Genomic DNA, 15,507 nt, shown 5'->3' with positions numbered 1-15,507 from the left:
TCATATTTTGTAATAATTTATAAAAACCTAAAAGTTAAAAACAATTTTATAGAATGAAAGTGAAAATCTTAGATATAACTTTCTTTGAGTTGATGACTGGATTTCCCATAATCCTTTTACTATTTTTTTAATGTGCTAGTTTTTATATTAAAATATTTTATAAATATAACTTTTGGAGGGGTTACTTTAAAAAAGGTAGCAAACATTTGAGAACTCATTATAGAATATGGCTTCCAATGTCCTAAGCAGTGGATTTTTTTTTTCCCAACAATGAAAAACTGTTTTTCTGCCAACTTTTTGGTAGTATAAATTAAAAGCATCTTAAAATACTGTATTCTAAAGTGACGTTTTAAGTTTGTTTAAAGACATAATAAATTCATTTTGTTCGCAGTCCAAAAGATGAGTGTACCTTGAAAAGTTCTGTCACTCTTGTGCTTGGCCCCCTTTCTGGAGGTTACTTGTGTTAATAATTTGTATATCCTTCCAGAAACAACTTTTGCAAACATAAGCAAATAGGAGTATGTGTGTATTGTGTGTCTGTGTATTTATTTATTTTCTTGCTCTTTTTATACAGTTATTAGCATACTAAACTCATTTTGCACCTTGGTTTTTTATTTATTTTTTTTAAAAAGAAACCTAAGAAGCACTCTATGATTCTGCTTTAAAAATTTGAAATGGTGAACACGAATGGTGTTTATATGATTCTTTCTTCTACTATATTTGGTTGTTTGCATATTTTTTTCTTCCTGGTATAAATGCCCAAGAAGATAAAGAGCCTATCTTGGTCACCCTTATTTTATCTCAGAACCTAGTACAGTGTTATGGATATAAGTAAGTGCACAGTAAGTTTTTTATTCTATTCAATAAATTTAACCAGTAAGAAAAAAGTGGACAAAGAAATGGAAATAAAGACTTGGGGACAGAAAGAGAAACTGATGTAGATAGTGAAATCTTCTTAAAGTTAACATATAAGATGCAAATGCAAAGAAAGACTCTCATAGGGATAAATGTTTCTTGAAGAGGAGAGGAGAAAAAGAGGGTTAAATGTTGAGCAGTGGGATTAGGTGATGGTGAAAAGTTGAGAAAGACAGAAATACGTTTGCATAGAACTGCCACACTTTTTTTTTTTTAACGTTTTTACAGTTTATTAATCCTCATGAAAAATCTGCAGTTATCACAGATACAGTCATTGCAGAATCTTTACTCCTGTTTTTAGCCTTTGCAGCCCCCCTAACTTTCTTCATTCCGTTCTTGTGTTCCTTTTGCTGTTTCCTTGGGGTCTTTTTTTCTCTCATATAGGCCATGTCTTGAAAGTCTGTTTGGTCTCATTTTTCATTGCATAATCCAAGGAATCAGAAATCATGCTGAAGCCATTTGTCTTGTCACTAGCAAAATGGGTTCTGAATCCAAATACAAAGATGACATTGGTGTGGCTTTGTACATTTGGGCTAGTTTTCCCCAAATTTCTGTCTTTGGTACTGTTCCCTTTCCAGGGTGAAGGACATCTATGACTATTTGTGCTCCCTGAGGTAGTTGATTGATCATGAACTTCCTAGTACAAATAGTTACTGTGTCATTCATGATGGCGGTCAGTCCTCAGGCAGCCAGGCAGAATCGCCACACTTTTTTAATGGCAAACTATATTTTGCAAAACTGAACACTATGTTTTTTTTTTTTTTTTTTTTTGAGACAGAGTCTCACTCTGTTGCCCAGGCTGGAGTGCAGTGGCGCAATCTCGGCTCACTGCAAGCTCCGCCTGCCGGGTTCACGCCATTCTCCTGCCTCAGCCTCTCCGAGTAGCTGGGACTACAGGTGCCCGCCACCACGCCCAGCTAATTTTTTTGTATTTTTAGTAGAGACGGTGTTTCACCGTGGTCTCGATCTCCTGACCTCGTGATCCGCCCACCTCGGCCTCCCAAAGTGCTGGGATTACAAGTGTGAGCCACCGCGCCCAGCCAACACTATGTTTATAAATTTTTTCCCTTATGTAGATATAGATGTAATGGTGTGCTCCTTGCCACAAATGTCGGGTGAAATTAAACTTACGCTATTGTGCCTAATAGCTGAATAGATTATTTACTATTAGACATGTAATTAATTTACCAGTATATTTTCTCTTATACTTACAAAGTACTACTACCAGTTTTTTACTCCAGCCTATTCTTTACATTGACTTAATTGTACAGTTATGTATTGGTTGCTAGTTCTTTGGTAAGTTGAGCCCATCTTAAGATACAAATCTTTATACTACTTTGGTTATCATCTTTATTCTTTATTTTATTGTTTTTGACAAAACAAAGTTCAGTGTATTTCTTAAAGAATAGTGATAATTTATTTTATTTTATTTTTTGAGACAGAGTCTCAGTCTGTCGCCCAGGCTGGAGTGCAGTGGCACAATCTCAGCTCACTGCAACCTCCACCTCCTGGGTTCAAGTGATTCTCGTGCCTCAGCCTAAAGAGTAGCTGGGATTACAGGCGTGCATCATCATGCCTGGCTAATTTTTGTATTTTTGGTAGAGATGGGGTTTCGCCATGTTGGCCAGGCTGGTCTCAAACTCCTGGCCTCAAGTGATCCACCCGCCTCAGCCTCCCAAAGTGCTGGGATTCCAGGTGTGAGCCACCGTGCCCAGCCAAAGAGTAGGGATAAATTTGAAGTGGAAAATCAAATGGTAATTCCTAGGAAATCCCATATGTGTAAGGTTTCTTGAGAAATTGAAAAAGTATGTTTGAAAGACCTGTTTTCCACACTTTGGACACAATTTGTCCGTATAAACGGCAGCTTGCCCATTTTTTCAGTCATAGGCAAAAACAGATAGATGGTAGCAATTATAATGCCTGTCTTCAAAGACAAGAAGAATAAATAATATTGTCTCTCCCTAAATCTGGAGAAGGGTAGTTCATCTCTTTGAAATTCATGATTTATGATCGGTATTCTTTTATCATTTAATTTAGTGCTTCTCCACTTCTAGTCTTTTTGAATGAATGTATATTGCTTTATCTCACTGATGCTTACTTTTCCTAAACAGTGTGTGTTAACATACCATGTGGTAGCTAATTATGCATTCCTCTTTTAAAAGCTTATAAAAGCTGCTCAACATCATTAGTTATTAGGGGAATATGAATCAAAACCACAATGAGATAATACTTTATACCTAGTAGGGTGGCTATACAATAAGTATTGGCAAGAATGTGGAGAAATTAGGACCCCAATACATTGCTGGTGAGAATGCAAAATGGTACAGCTGCTTTAGAAGACAGTTTGGTAGACTGGGCGCGGTGGCTTATGCCTGTAATCCCACCATTTTGGGAGACCAAGGCGGGTGGATCACTTGAGGTCAGGAGTTTGAGACCAGCCTGGCCAACATGGTGAAACTCCATCTCTAATAAAAATACAAAAATTATCCGGGAATGGTGGTGTGTGCCTGTAGCACCAGTTACTTGGGAGGCTGAGGCAGGAAAATCGCTTGAACCCAGGAGGCGGAGGTTGCAGTGAGCTGAGATCACGCCATTGCACTCCAGCCTGGGTGACGCATTGAGACAGTATCTCAAAAAATAAAATAAAATGAAATAAAATAAAATAGATAGATAAGGTAAAATAAATAAAATAAAATTTGGTAGTTCCTCAATAAGTTAAACATAGAGTTACTGTATGACCCAGGAATTCTACTTCTAGATATAATACCCAAGGGAATTTAAAACATGTCTACACAAAAACTTACACAAGAATGTTCATAGCAGCATTGTTAATAATAGCCAAAAAGTAGAAAAAACCCAAATGTCTATCAGCTGATGAATGGATAAAGTATTGTATAGTCATACAATGGACTATCACTTGGTAATAAAAAGGAATAAAGCCCTGATACATGTTACATGATGGTTGAACCTTGAAAACATTATGCAAAGTGAGATAAAAATAAGACACAAAAGCCACATGTATGATTTGGTTTATATGAAAGGTCCAGAATGGGAAAATCCATAAAGATAGAATTAGTAGTTGCCAGGGGATGGAGGGGGTCATATGAAGAGTGACTGCTAATAGGTACAGTGTTTCTTTCAGGGTGATTAAATGCTCTGGAATTAGATAATGACAGTAGTTGTGCAATTTTGTGAATATACTATAAACCACTGAATTGTACACTAAAGGAGTGAATTTTATGTATGTCGATTATATTATCGCTTTAAAAAGTATAACAAAACTTATAAAGCAACTTTGATGAGAATATTCTATATTACTGGTATGTATTAGGTTTCAACCCTTCAGAGACCAAGATTCGAACACCTGATGGGAAAGTGTGGCAGGAGGCTGAGTTTCAAAACATGAGTAGAGAACTGTATCGAGATTTAGCACTTCACTTTGCAGGTGAGAATAGAGCTTTCTTATGTTTTGAGTATTTTGTCATACATGCTTCTAATTTATAATATTTACACATAAAATTGTCACCAAACTAACAATATTTTCCTTCTCTAACTGCATGGCACACTGAAGTTGTGGTGGTTTGAGGCATAAGGCTCTCTTCGCCTCTAGACTCAGCTCCAGGGTTAAAATTAGCTTACATGGTTAATGAGACAGAAACTAGGCTATTTTTAAACTGAGGGACTTTCAGAGTTGGGACTGCCTGATTTGAAGGAAACATGGCAGAATTTAGTTGAAGTTTACTTCTGCTTAGGCCTCTGAGATCTTTGAAGTAGTGAGTAATTTGTCAGGCAGCAGGTAAGATACTTACATGAGAGCAAGATACCAAAAGAAAAATAAGTATTATAGGAAGGGAATAAGTTAGGAATTAGAAACAAGAGGAACCCATGGAAGACTGGGAGAGGGTAATAGGAAGGTCATACTAATAATGGTACTACCTACCGAATAGTATGAGCTTGGGCAAGATGCTGAGTGGTCTTTTGTATTTTTTACAGTTGAGGAAATGGAGGCTCAAAGAGTCATTTTCCTAGGGTTGGATAGAGTAATTAAGAATTGAAGCCAAGATTCAAAACCAACTCTGATTCTAAAGTGTGAGGTCTTTGTAATAAGCCCTCACAAAGCTTCTACTAATACATTTCTGTGGCATTAAGTGTCCGATCCGGTTTTCTTGCTATTATTATATAACACTCTATTCAGAATTTTTTTTTCTCATGCGGAAAGGAAGAATAATGTAATAGTTAAGAGCCAAGATTTTGGAATCAGCTTTCAAGGCTTCCAGTTCTGCCTTTGTCAGTTATTAGTTGAGTATACTAGCTATGTTACATAACTTCTCTTTATTGGTTTTCTCGTCTGTAAAATAGGAATAATAACAATATACCTCATAGGATAGTATCATTATAGAGTAGTGGAATATGTCAAAAGACTTTCATATTCTGCCTTCTCTCTTGTTATGGTAGATGAACTATGATGTTCCTAGCTAAGACTAACCCATCTACTTGTTTTTTAGATTCTATTTGCTCTTATGTATTTAAGGATGTTACTTCAGCCCTGTTGCCTTTCTTTTGCATCATCAAGTTTTTCCTCTCTACCAGGTCATGCTCATCAACATACTATGTGATAACATGCTGTTATATCAGTCATTGTAAAAGAACCCCTCTTTTGGCATTACTTTTCTCCAGCTGCTGCCCTGTTTGTTTCTTGTTTTCAGCAAAACTGCAAAAAGTTGCCTTATGCTTATTGTCAATTTATCTCCTCTCTTTCTCTTAAATCCTTTCTATAGGTGTTTGTCCGTATTTATCAAGATCATCAGTGACTTCCACATTGCTAAATACAGTATTTAATACTAATTTGTTATGATCTGTCAGCAGCATGATTGATCACTTCTTCTTTGAAACTGTTCACTTGACATCTAGACTACTATAAGTATCTGGTTTTCCTCCTAAATCTAATTATTCTTTTTCAGTTGTTTTTTTCCTAATCATCGGGATGCCCTGACCTCAGTCCTCAGAGCTTGGGCAGGCAGGCTGCCTGGCTTGCTTTCTTTCTTTCCCCTCTCTTTCTTTTTTTAAATTTCTTTTTTTTTTTTTTTACCTTCCCCCCTTCCTTTTCTTCCCTTTCTTTCATTTTCTCTCTCCCCCTCCGTCTACTCACTCTATTTTTCATTCTTTTTTTTACAGCTTATCTATCTGCACACAGGACAAATTTATCTAGTCTCAGGGCTTTAAATGTTCCCTGTTGCTAGTGATTCCCAAAGTAATGTCTTTAGCCCACACTTCCCCTCTGAACTCACTTGTATCCAGCTGCTACTTCCATGTCTCCCTTTGGATGTATAATAGATTTCTCAACCTTAATATATCCAAAATGGAACCAACTAAATAAATGTGGTCATGATATACCCCTTAAACCTGCTACTCTGGTAGTGTCTCCATGTCATTTAATTCTATCCCTCTAATTGTTCAGGTCTCCAAATCTTGTCATTCTTGAGTATCACACCCCCCCTCATATTTTGTATGTAATATTATCTGAAATATACTTAGAATATAATCACTTTCACCACTTCCATTACCACCACCTACATCGAGGCCACCATCAGTTTCCTATCTGGATTATTCTGGTAGTCTCCTCACTGGTCTCCCTCTATCTGCTCTTCTTCTAATGAGTCTATTGTCATAACTTGCTAAAAATTAATTTAGATTAATTTTGCTCATTTGTTCATAATCTCTCAAAACCTTCCATCTCACTCTTGAGTAAAACCTGAAATTCTTACAATGGCCTAGATGGCCCTGCATGATCTGGCCCTTAGTTATATGTCTCTGACCCTAGTTCCTACTATTCTTCTCTTTGTTCAGTCCACTCACACTGACCTGCTTGCTGTTTTTTTTTTAGATACTAGGTATGGTCCTGCTTTAAGGCCTTTGCTTATACTTATTTCCACTCTACCCAGAATGCAGAACTCCACACATATTTTAAAGTACATTTATTCAGATCCGTAATTGAGGTTAATTTTTTAAGCTTAACCTGTGTAATCAGTTTATTTCTGCAAGTTGGATTTTTAAAAAATTAGTAGGAATGTATATATAAAATACCTTGACATGTTTCACTAGCATCATCATAAAGAGGCCTTAATTTAAGAATATTAAATTGAGTATTTTGTAAAGTTTTTATACAGAAATTTCTAAATGAAATAGGAATCTGTGAGAGTGCTCACCTCTGAGATTCTATAAAATGCAATGATCCTGACTTGGAAAGCATTTGTGAAACTAAGTAAATTTCTTAAGAGTTTCTTAGAAGAATAAATAAATAACAAAGGATTGGAACCCAATAGTAGAGTGGTGGTAATCTTTATATATTTTCCAACTCCTTTTTTCCATAAAAGGAGTTGATGTTGGTATTATGTGGGCCATAGAAATAGCCTCAATGTAGGTTTCTTTCTTCCTACCTGCAGCATATACTTTATACCAATTTTTCCTGTGGGGGAGGATAAGTGAGTGACGAGAATCATTGTTATATTTGCTGTAAATGTTTCTGCTTTTCAGATGATATTTCTATAAAGGAGAAACCTGCTGAAAAAAGTAAAGAGAAGAAAGTAGTCAAGCCAGTACGAAAAGTCCAAAAAGTAGCACAATTATCAAGTACAGAATGCAAAACAGGTTAGTTTTCTCAACATGTCCATCCTTTTTTTTTTTTTTTAATTAATTAATTTTTTCATTATACTTTAAGTTCTGGGATACATGTGTAGAACATGCAGGTTTGTTACACAGGGTATACATGTGCCGTGGTGGTGTGCTGTACCCATCAGCCCGTCATCTACATTAGGTATTTTTCCTAATGCTATACCTCCCCTGCCCCCCAGCCCCCAACAGGCCCCGGTGTGTGATGTTCCCCTCCCTGTGTCCATGTGTTCCCAGTGTTCATCTCCCACTTATGAGTGAGAACATGTGGTGTTTGGTTTTCTGTTCCTGTGTTAGTTTGCTGAAAATGATGGTTTCCAGCTTCATCCATGTCCCTGCAAAGGACATGAACTCATCCTTTTTTATGGCTGCATAGTATTCCATGGTATATATGTGTCACATTTTCTTAATCCAGTCATTGATGGGCATTTGGGTTGGTTCCAAGTCTTTGCTATTGTGAATGGTGCTGCAATAAACATGTGTGTGTATGTGTCTTTATAGTAGAATGATTTATAATCCTTTGGGTATATACCCAATAATGGGATTCCTGAGTCAAATGATATTTCTGGTTCTAGATTCTTGAGGAATTGCCACACTGTCTTCCACAATGGTTGAACTAATTTACACTTCCACCAACAGTGTAAAAACATTCCTGTTTCTCCACATCCTCTCCAGCATCTGTTGTTTCCTGACTTTTTAATGATCACCATTGTAACTGGCATGAGATGGTATCTCTTTGTGGTTTTGATTTGCATTTCTCTAATGACCATTGATGATGAGTTTTTTTTCACGTTTGTTGGCCGCATAAATGTGTTATTTTGAGAAGTGTCTGTTCATATCCTTTGCCCACTTTTTGATAAGGTTGTTTGTTTCTTGTAAATTTGTTTAAGTTCCTTGTAGATTCTGGATGTTAGCCCTTTGTCAGATGGATAGATTGCAAAATTTTCTCCCATTCTGTTGGTTGCCTGTTCACTCTGATGTTAGTTTCTTTTGCTGTACAGAGGCTGTTTAGTTTAATTAGATCCTATTTGTCAAATTTGGCTTTTGTTGCCAGTGCTTTTGGTGTTTTAGTCATGAAGTCCTTGCCCATGCCTGTGTCCTGAATGGTATTGCGTAGGTTTTCTTCTAGGGTTTTTATGGTTTTAGGTCTTACGTTTAAGTCTTTAATCCATCTTGAAGTTAAATATTACTATTACCAAAAGTTCTCATTGTTTGGCACATATAAAAAATTAATACATTTTATATATCGTGTGTGTGTGTGTGTGTGTGTGTGTGTGTGTGTGTGTTTGTAAGGGGTAATTGACATAAACTGCCCATATTTAGAATGTATAGTTTGATATATTTTCATAATTTTATACATCCACGAAACCATTTGTTCATATATGTTCATCAACATACTGAACACATCTGTCTTCTCTCCAGTTTTTTCTATTATTATTTTTAATATAAGTTAACCAGATTAAAGGTAATTTTTATGTTGTGAACTTTTCCATACAAGGGGATTGTTTCTGATTGTCACTGAATCCTTTCCCTTATTCTCAAAAGAGAATAAATGTTGCACATCAGAACTACGGCGTTCCAACCAGTATTGGTCAGGTGGAACTCTGAATAGACCAAGAATGGAGAAAAGATAACTTCTCTAGTTGCATAACATTTTGGCCCTCATCCAGATTGCCCAGATTTATAACTAGCTTTGTTCCTTTGGTAAATGAGCTAATTTTAGTGTGCCTTGGTTTTCTCATATGTAAAATGGGAAAGCAGTAGTATTTATCCCATAGGGTTGTTGTGAGAACTAGGAGTTAATACCCCAAAGCACTTGTTATAATGCCTGGCACATGATAAGGACTCAACTGTTAGCTATGACTCCACTGATAATAGTAATTATTATTTCTGGCTATATTGAAAATGGCTATTTAGAATGTCATATTCATCTCAGTAAGTAATTTGGGCCAAGAGAATGGAGAAAGTTGGGAACCTGTCACTTTCAATTTGGAGACATTCTAAATTCATTCATTCATTATACAAATATTAATATTTTTGAATATTTGCTGTATGTGAGGTACTGTGCTGTACTAAGACAATACATTGGTAAGCAAGATGCATCTAGCCCCTGCCTTCATGGAGCTTATAGTCTTGTCAGGAAATAGTAGATATGTCATTACAATAAAGTATGATTAGTGCTGCGGTAAGAGGTCACAAGATGTTATGAGAACACCAGGGCAAAACTGATGGGATGCTGGTTTTTGATCAGGCGTCTGTTTTTCTAGTCATACACTAATCAGTAGAATGGCAGATAACTCATTTTGTGACACCCATTGTTAACTTTAGATGTCATAATAGAGTGACACTTGCTATATACAGATAAAAAAATAAAATGTTACAAAAACGTGAGTTATCTGAGCATTAACAATTACATTTTATTTTACTTTATTTTTTGAGACAGAGTCTTGCTCTGTCACTCAAGCTGGTGTACAGTGGCACAATCTTGGCTCACTGTAATCTCTGCCTCCTGGATTCAAGTGATTCTCATGCCTCAGCCTCACGAGTAGCTGGGATTACAGGCATGTGCCACCACCCCTGGCTAATTTTTGTATTTTTAGTAGAAATGGGGTTTTGCCATGTTGGCCAGGCTGGTCTTGAACTCCTGGCCTCAAGCAATCCACCTGCCTTAGCCTCCCAAAGTTTTGGGATTATAGGCATGAGCCACTGCACCCAGGCAATAATTACATTTTTAAAAAGTATTGTGTTTCATGTGGCATTATGTAATACTGTCGTCAGAAGCATAGTTTGAAATGAAGCACAGGGACCACTAAAACTTATGAACACTGATCTTGGATTGTATTCATCCAGTTTTGTGGTAGGCTAACTCTCATGTATGCATTGTGGCAATGAGCTAGATAGAGAGTCATTAAATGTGCTAAAGCTGTATTAATAGTTTATGTAGTGAAATTCCTTTTTTTTTTTAACCAATGACTGTGTGTAACTGTTCCAGAAAGTTAGAATTTAGAAATAACCACTCAGCATATTCAGATGCCAACATGTATAAATAACTACCCAGTGTATTCATGGTTGCTTGTTTTTGATTCAGAAAATCAGGCTGAAATTGAAGAGAAGCCTGTTCTTTCATTTCACATAAGAACATCAAGTTTCTTATAAATAGATTGAGCAGTATACGTAAAACCCTTTAAATATTTTAGGTCAACTGTATAAGGTTAATAACAAGGTGCAAAAACATTTCTAAAGTAAACAGCACACATTAAAACTCACCTTTTTATAATTGATGTTTTTATTAAAATGATACTTCCATTTAAACTTATAAATTAAAGCCCTTTTTAAAGAAACTCTAAATGGAATGTCTTTTATTATAAATACAATAAAATAGCATCACAGACAGCTGGGAAAATAGAAAACAGATAAAACCACTATCCAGACCTAAATAAAGAACTAGTATTACTTTGTATGTTTCCTTACATTCATTTTAAAATTGTAATAGTATGTTATGGTAATCACTGTTTATTTAAATTTTTTTGTATATGTAAAATTTCATTGGTTTTTTGCATCTTTTCACAGGAACATTTCTGTTGTTTCTTATGAAAATTGTCATTTGTAATGGCCACACAATATTCTAGTAGAAATAGTAACTATTCACCATTCTTCAGTATTTAGTTACTTCTGATACTATAAAAATGATACAGTCAACATTTTCATTTATTTTTTCTTTCTTTTAGATTATTTATATTGCATAAATTTCTGTTTGTTGGATCATTGATCAAGGGCATGAATACTGTTGGGGTCCCTGAACATAATCCCATGTTTGCTTTTTTTTTTTTTTTTAAAGAAACTATACCCACTTATATTTCAGCAAGTAATGTGTAGGCAGAATGATTTTATTATTATTTTACCAGCATTGACTATTAATGTAAAAATGTTACAATAATTTAATTAGGCTTGAAGTGCTACTACATTATTTTCATTGTCATTTTGTTTCTTCCCTCCTTTCTTTTGTTTCTTTCTTTTTTTTTTTTTTTCTGAGACAGGATCTCACTCAGTGTCCCAGGCTGGAGCACAGTGGCATGATCATAGCTGACTGCATCCTTGAACTCCTGGGTTCAAGTGATCCTCCCACCTCAGCCTCCTGGGTAGCTAGGACTGCAGGCACGCATCACTGTACCCAGCTAATTTTTTTTTAATCTTAATTCTTTGTAGAGACAGGATCTTGCTATGTTTCTCAAGCTGGATTCGAACTCCTGACCCCAAGCATTCGTCCTGCCTCAGCCTCTCAAAGTGCTAGGATTACAGGCATGAGCCACCATGCCCGACCTCTATTTCTTATATTACTTTGCATTTGAACACTTTTATTGTATGTTTATTTTTTGTAGTTTCTATTTTGTAAACAGTCTTTTATTTCATTTCTTTTTAAGTCACTGTCTATTTTGAGATGATTGCTTAATTTTTAATTTCTTACATTCTGAAGCTAGTGGATGAAAATCTTTTTTTCTCCTGGTAAACAGCTGTATTTATTGAAACACTTATTTTTTTTTAATTTTTATGATGGCCATTTAAAATGATTATCCTTCTTAAATGTTACTGTTTTGTACATAGAAAAGTAGGTGTACTTTTGGTACATATCTGTAAAATATAATGTGAAAGTCCCTGTAATATCATCCCCTTCAAAAGTAATCATTGTTAACTCTTTGTTATATGTTTCCTCCAAATTTTTTACATGTTCTTTGATTAAATCATTTTTTTTTTTTTTTTAGCAAACGTATTATTTTATCATGTGCCGTGTACTGTGCTAGATATTGGTAAACTAAACACTTGTTGTATGTTAAGACATATTTTTGTTTTGTCAAATTTGCTACCTTAGTTCTTTTTTTGAGATGGAGTCTTGCTCTATCACCAGGCTGGAGTGCAGTGGGGTGCGATCTCAGCTCACTGGAACTTCTGCTTCCTGGTTTCAAGCGATTCTTGTGTCTCAACCTGCCTAGTAGCTGGGATTATAGGTACCCTCCACACACCTGGCTAATTTTTTGTATTTTTAGTAGAGACAGGGTTTTGCCATGTTGCCAGGCTGGTCTTGTGCCTTAGTTCTTGAGGTTTAGGAATCATTTTTTGGTACTTTGAAAGCATTTTACATTTATTTCAGATATGTGGATAAATCAAGATATAAACAAACGGTTAACTGACTTGGGGAGGTTAGGGTTTAAAAATATCATTATATTGTAAATCTTTTGACCTTGACAGATGAGCATAAGATTAATAATAAAACCTGTATGGTTGAGTAGATACATTTCTTACAATTAAAATTTAAGTTTTAATTTCAGTGCAATGTATTTTTTTAGGTAGTAGTCATCTTATAAGTACATCTTCTTGGCGAGATGGACAAAAATTAGTAAAGAAGATTCTGGGACCTGCTCCCAGAATGGAGCCAAAAGAGCGAAGAACAGCATCAAGTGACAGAGGTGGAAGAGAAAGAACTGCTAAATCTGGTAAGTAGCTATAATTAAAATTGTTGAGAAAACAATTAAAAATTGCTATTAAGTACTTAGAGAAGGAAAAAGTACTCTTAAGAATGTGTTAGGACTTCACTTTATAATTTTGAATGTAGCTCAAAAAAGAAAAAAATGTTCTATTGGGCTTGTTTATGGATAATATCTGCATATAGGTCTTATGATCATCTTTTTGAAAAATTTTATGTCATATTAATTACATTTAGCTGTCATTGTGAATATGAAAGCATTATTGTAATGAAATCATATTAGACTTTTAGGGACCTTAGAGAGAATCAAGTCCAATCTGGTTCATCCCAACATGTTCAAGCAAACATGGACAAACATTCACAAGGTTGGATTTTTTTATTTGACAGATAGGAAACAGGCTCTGAAAGAGAAGTGATTTTTCCCAAGGGTTATGTAGTCAGTGGGTGTCAGATTTGGTGGCAGAACTGTTTAGTTTGACCCTCAAGTCCACTGTTTTTCTCCTGTCAAAGTTTCTTGAGTGAGTGCTATTTCAAATAACTACTTTTTTCATGAACAGTAATTTTGGGACGTGAAATATAAATACTCATATGCCAGTTTTTCTTTTCAGCAGCCAAATTTGTTTCAATTTAATTTGAACTTCTGGAATGGATTCAGTAAGATGCAGTTGCAACTATAATTTGGCATCTATATAGAAGTCAATGTACATACACAATACTTTGTATTTGGGCCTCTTCACTTTTATCTAGCTTGTAAATACGCTCATGTGTATTCTCAGTCTAAAGCCATGTTATCAGATATTTTGATGATAAAATGATTTTTTTTCTGTATATTTTTTTGCATCCTTCACTGGAGAGTTGTAGAGGCTTAACATTTATTCAACAAATATTTACTGAGTGCCCACTACATAGCAGGCACGGCTGTAATCTCTAGGGCTTCAGAATAAGCAAAATAGACCCAAATCCCTAGCTCTGTAGAAGAAGCATTCTAGTAAAAGGAATCATTATATTCTTCATATGTTTCTTGCTAAACTTTGCCCATTTTCTCTGGAAATAGAGTAAAATACACAAAATTTTAAAAATATTTGAGCATTTGTTATACGGATGTTTAAAAATGTAAATGTGATCAGATGAGAGACTAATTCTAATCTTTTCCTTGTATCAACAGGAAATATAAAGTTTCAGAAATCCTTTGATAAACTTATCTGAACATAGTGCCATTTCATGTAATTATGAAGTGGGTCAGTGTAGAATTTTCAGAAAAACTAATATTTTCATTTGGCATATGCAGTCTGGTCTTTGCAAAGCTTTAAAAATATATTTTTTATGATTATTAAGGCATTTCTATTTCCTTGCTTCTCATTGGGATGCCTTCCACTAAAAAGATTGTTGACTTTTTTTTAACAGCCTTTTGAGGGGTTGTGGAGAGAGAGAAATGGTAACATTAAATATGTATATAAGAGAGAAATTGAAATACTAAATATTCATAACAACCATAAGAGCTATCTTTTTTGTCCAGAAATATTTCAAACTGTATTTAAAAACAAACCAAGGAAATATAGTTTTTCAGAAGATTGAGATTCTTCTTTTACTGCTAAAAAGGGAGGCTTTTCTTTCCTTTTATAATGTTCTTCAGAAGACTGTAAGATATTTGAATTTGAGTTTAAGTAAGATAAAATGAAATTCTGTAATTTTCTTGTTAATGCCGTTAATTCTTAGGAATGAGTATAGAATTTCAGTATATCACTAACAGTTCATACTTTGCAGGGGGTCACATTGGAAGAGCAGAATCGGATCCCAGGTTGGACGTTTTACATAGACATCTTCAACGAAACTCAGAACGTTCGAGAAGTAAATCTCGGTCTGAAAATAATATAAAGAAACAAGCTTCATCTCTTACAGATAATAAGCAGGAGGAAAATACTGCCTTAAATAAGGACTTTTTACCTGTTGAAATTCGTGGCATTCTTGATGACCTACAGCTGGATTCTACAGCTCACACTGCAAAGCAAGATACTGGAGAGTTACAGAATCAGAAGTCATCAGCACCAGTACATGCTCCTAGGAGTCACAGCCCAGTAAAAAGAAAACCTGACAAAATAACAGCTAATGAAGATCCTCCTGTTATTTCCAAAAGGCGCCACTATGACACAGACGAGGTACGACAGTACATTGTTAGGCAGCAGGAGGAAAGGAAGAGAAAGCAAAATGAAGAGAAGAAGGCTCAAAAGGAGGCTACAGAACAGAAAAACAAACGATTACAAGAGCTCTACCGGAAGCAGAAGGAAGCCTTTACTAAAGTAAAAAATGTGCCTCCTTCTGAGCCATCAGCAACTAGGCGACTACAGGAAACTTACTCCAAATTGCTACTAGAAAAGACCTTGCTTGAAGAGCCATCTCATCAACACGTTACGCAGGAAACACAGGTAATAGTAGTGACATATACA

At 35.4% G+C, this 15,507-nt stretch overlaps 1 protein-coding gene and 1 pseudogene across 5 annotated transcripts in view; one reads left to right on the top strand and one right to left on the bottom strand.

Annotated features, from left to right (window-relative positions):
- CEP350 (centrosomal protein 350) overlaps window positions 1-15,507 on the top strand; it is a 168,221-nt gene that overhangs the window by 45,745 nt on the left and 106,969 nt on the right. For all 5 annotated transcript variants that reach the window (XM_032160857.2, XM_032160858.2, XM_032160862.2 and 2 more), the window contains exons 7-10: window positions 4,247-4,360; window positions 7,450-7,563; window positions 12,927-13,073; window positions 14,828-15,486. In XM_032160857.2, the coding sequence (XP_032016748.1) occupies window positions 4,247-4,360; window positions 7,450-7,563; window positions 12,927-13,073; window positions 14,828-15,486 (1,034 nt within the window). The remainder of the gene's footprint in view (window positions 1-4,246; window positions 4,361-7,449; window positions 7,564-12,926; window positions 13,074-14,827; window positions 15,487-15,507) is intronic.
- Window positions 1,048-1,604, bottom strand: LOC116473170 (small ribosomal subunit protein eS24-like; annotated as a pseudogene).

This window comes from Hylobates moloch, unplaced genomic scaffold (assembly GCF_009828535.3).
Source record: "Hylobates moloch isolate HMO894 unplaced genomic scaffold, HMol_V3 SCAFFOLD_8, whole genome shotgun sequence".
NCBI lineage: Eukaryota > Metazoa > Chordata > Mammalia > Primates > Hylobatidae > Hylobates > Hylobates moloch.
Note: the sequence above shows the minus strand (reverse complement) of the source record. Positions and strands in the feature narration are given on the sequence as shown.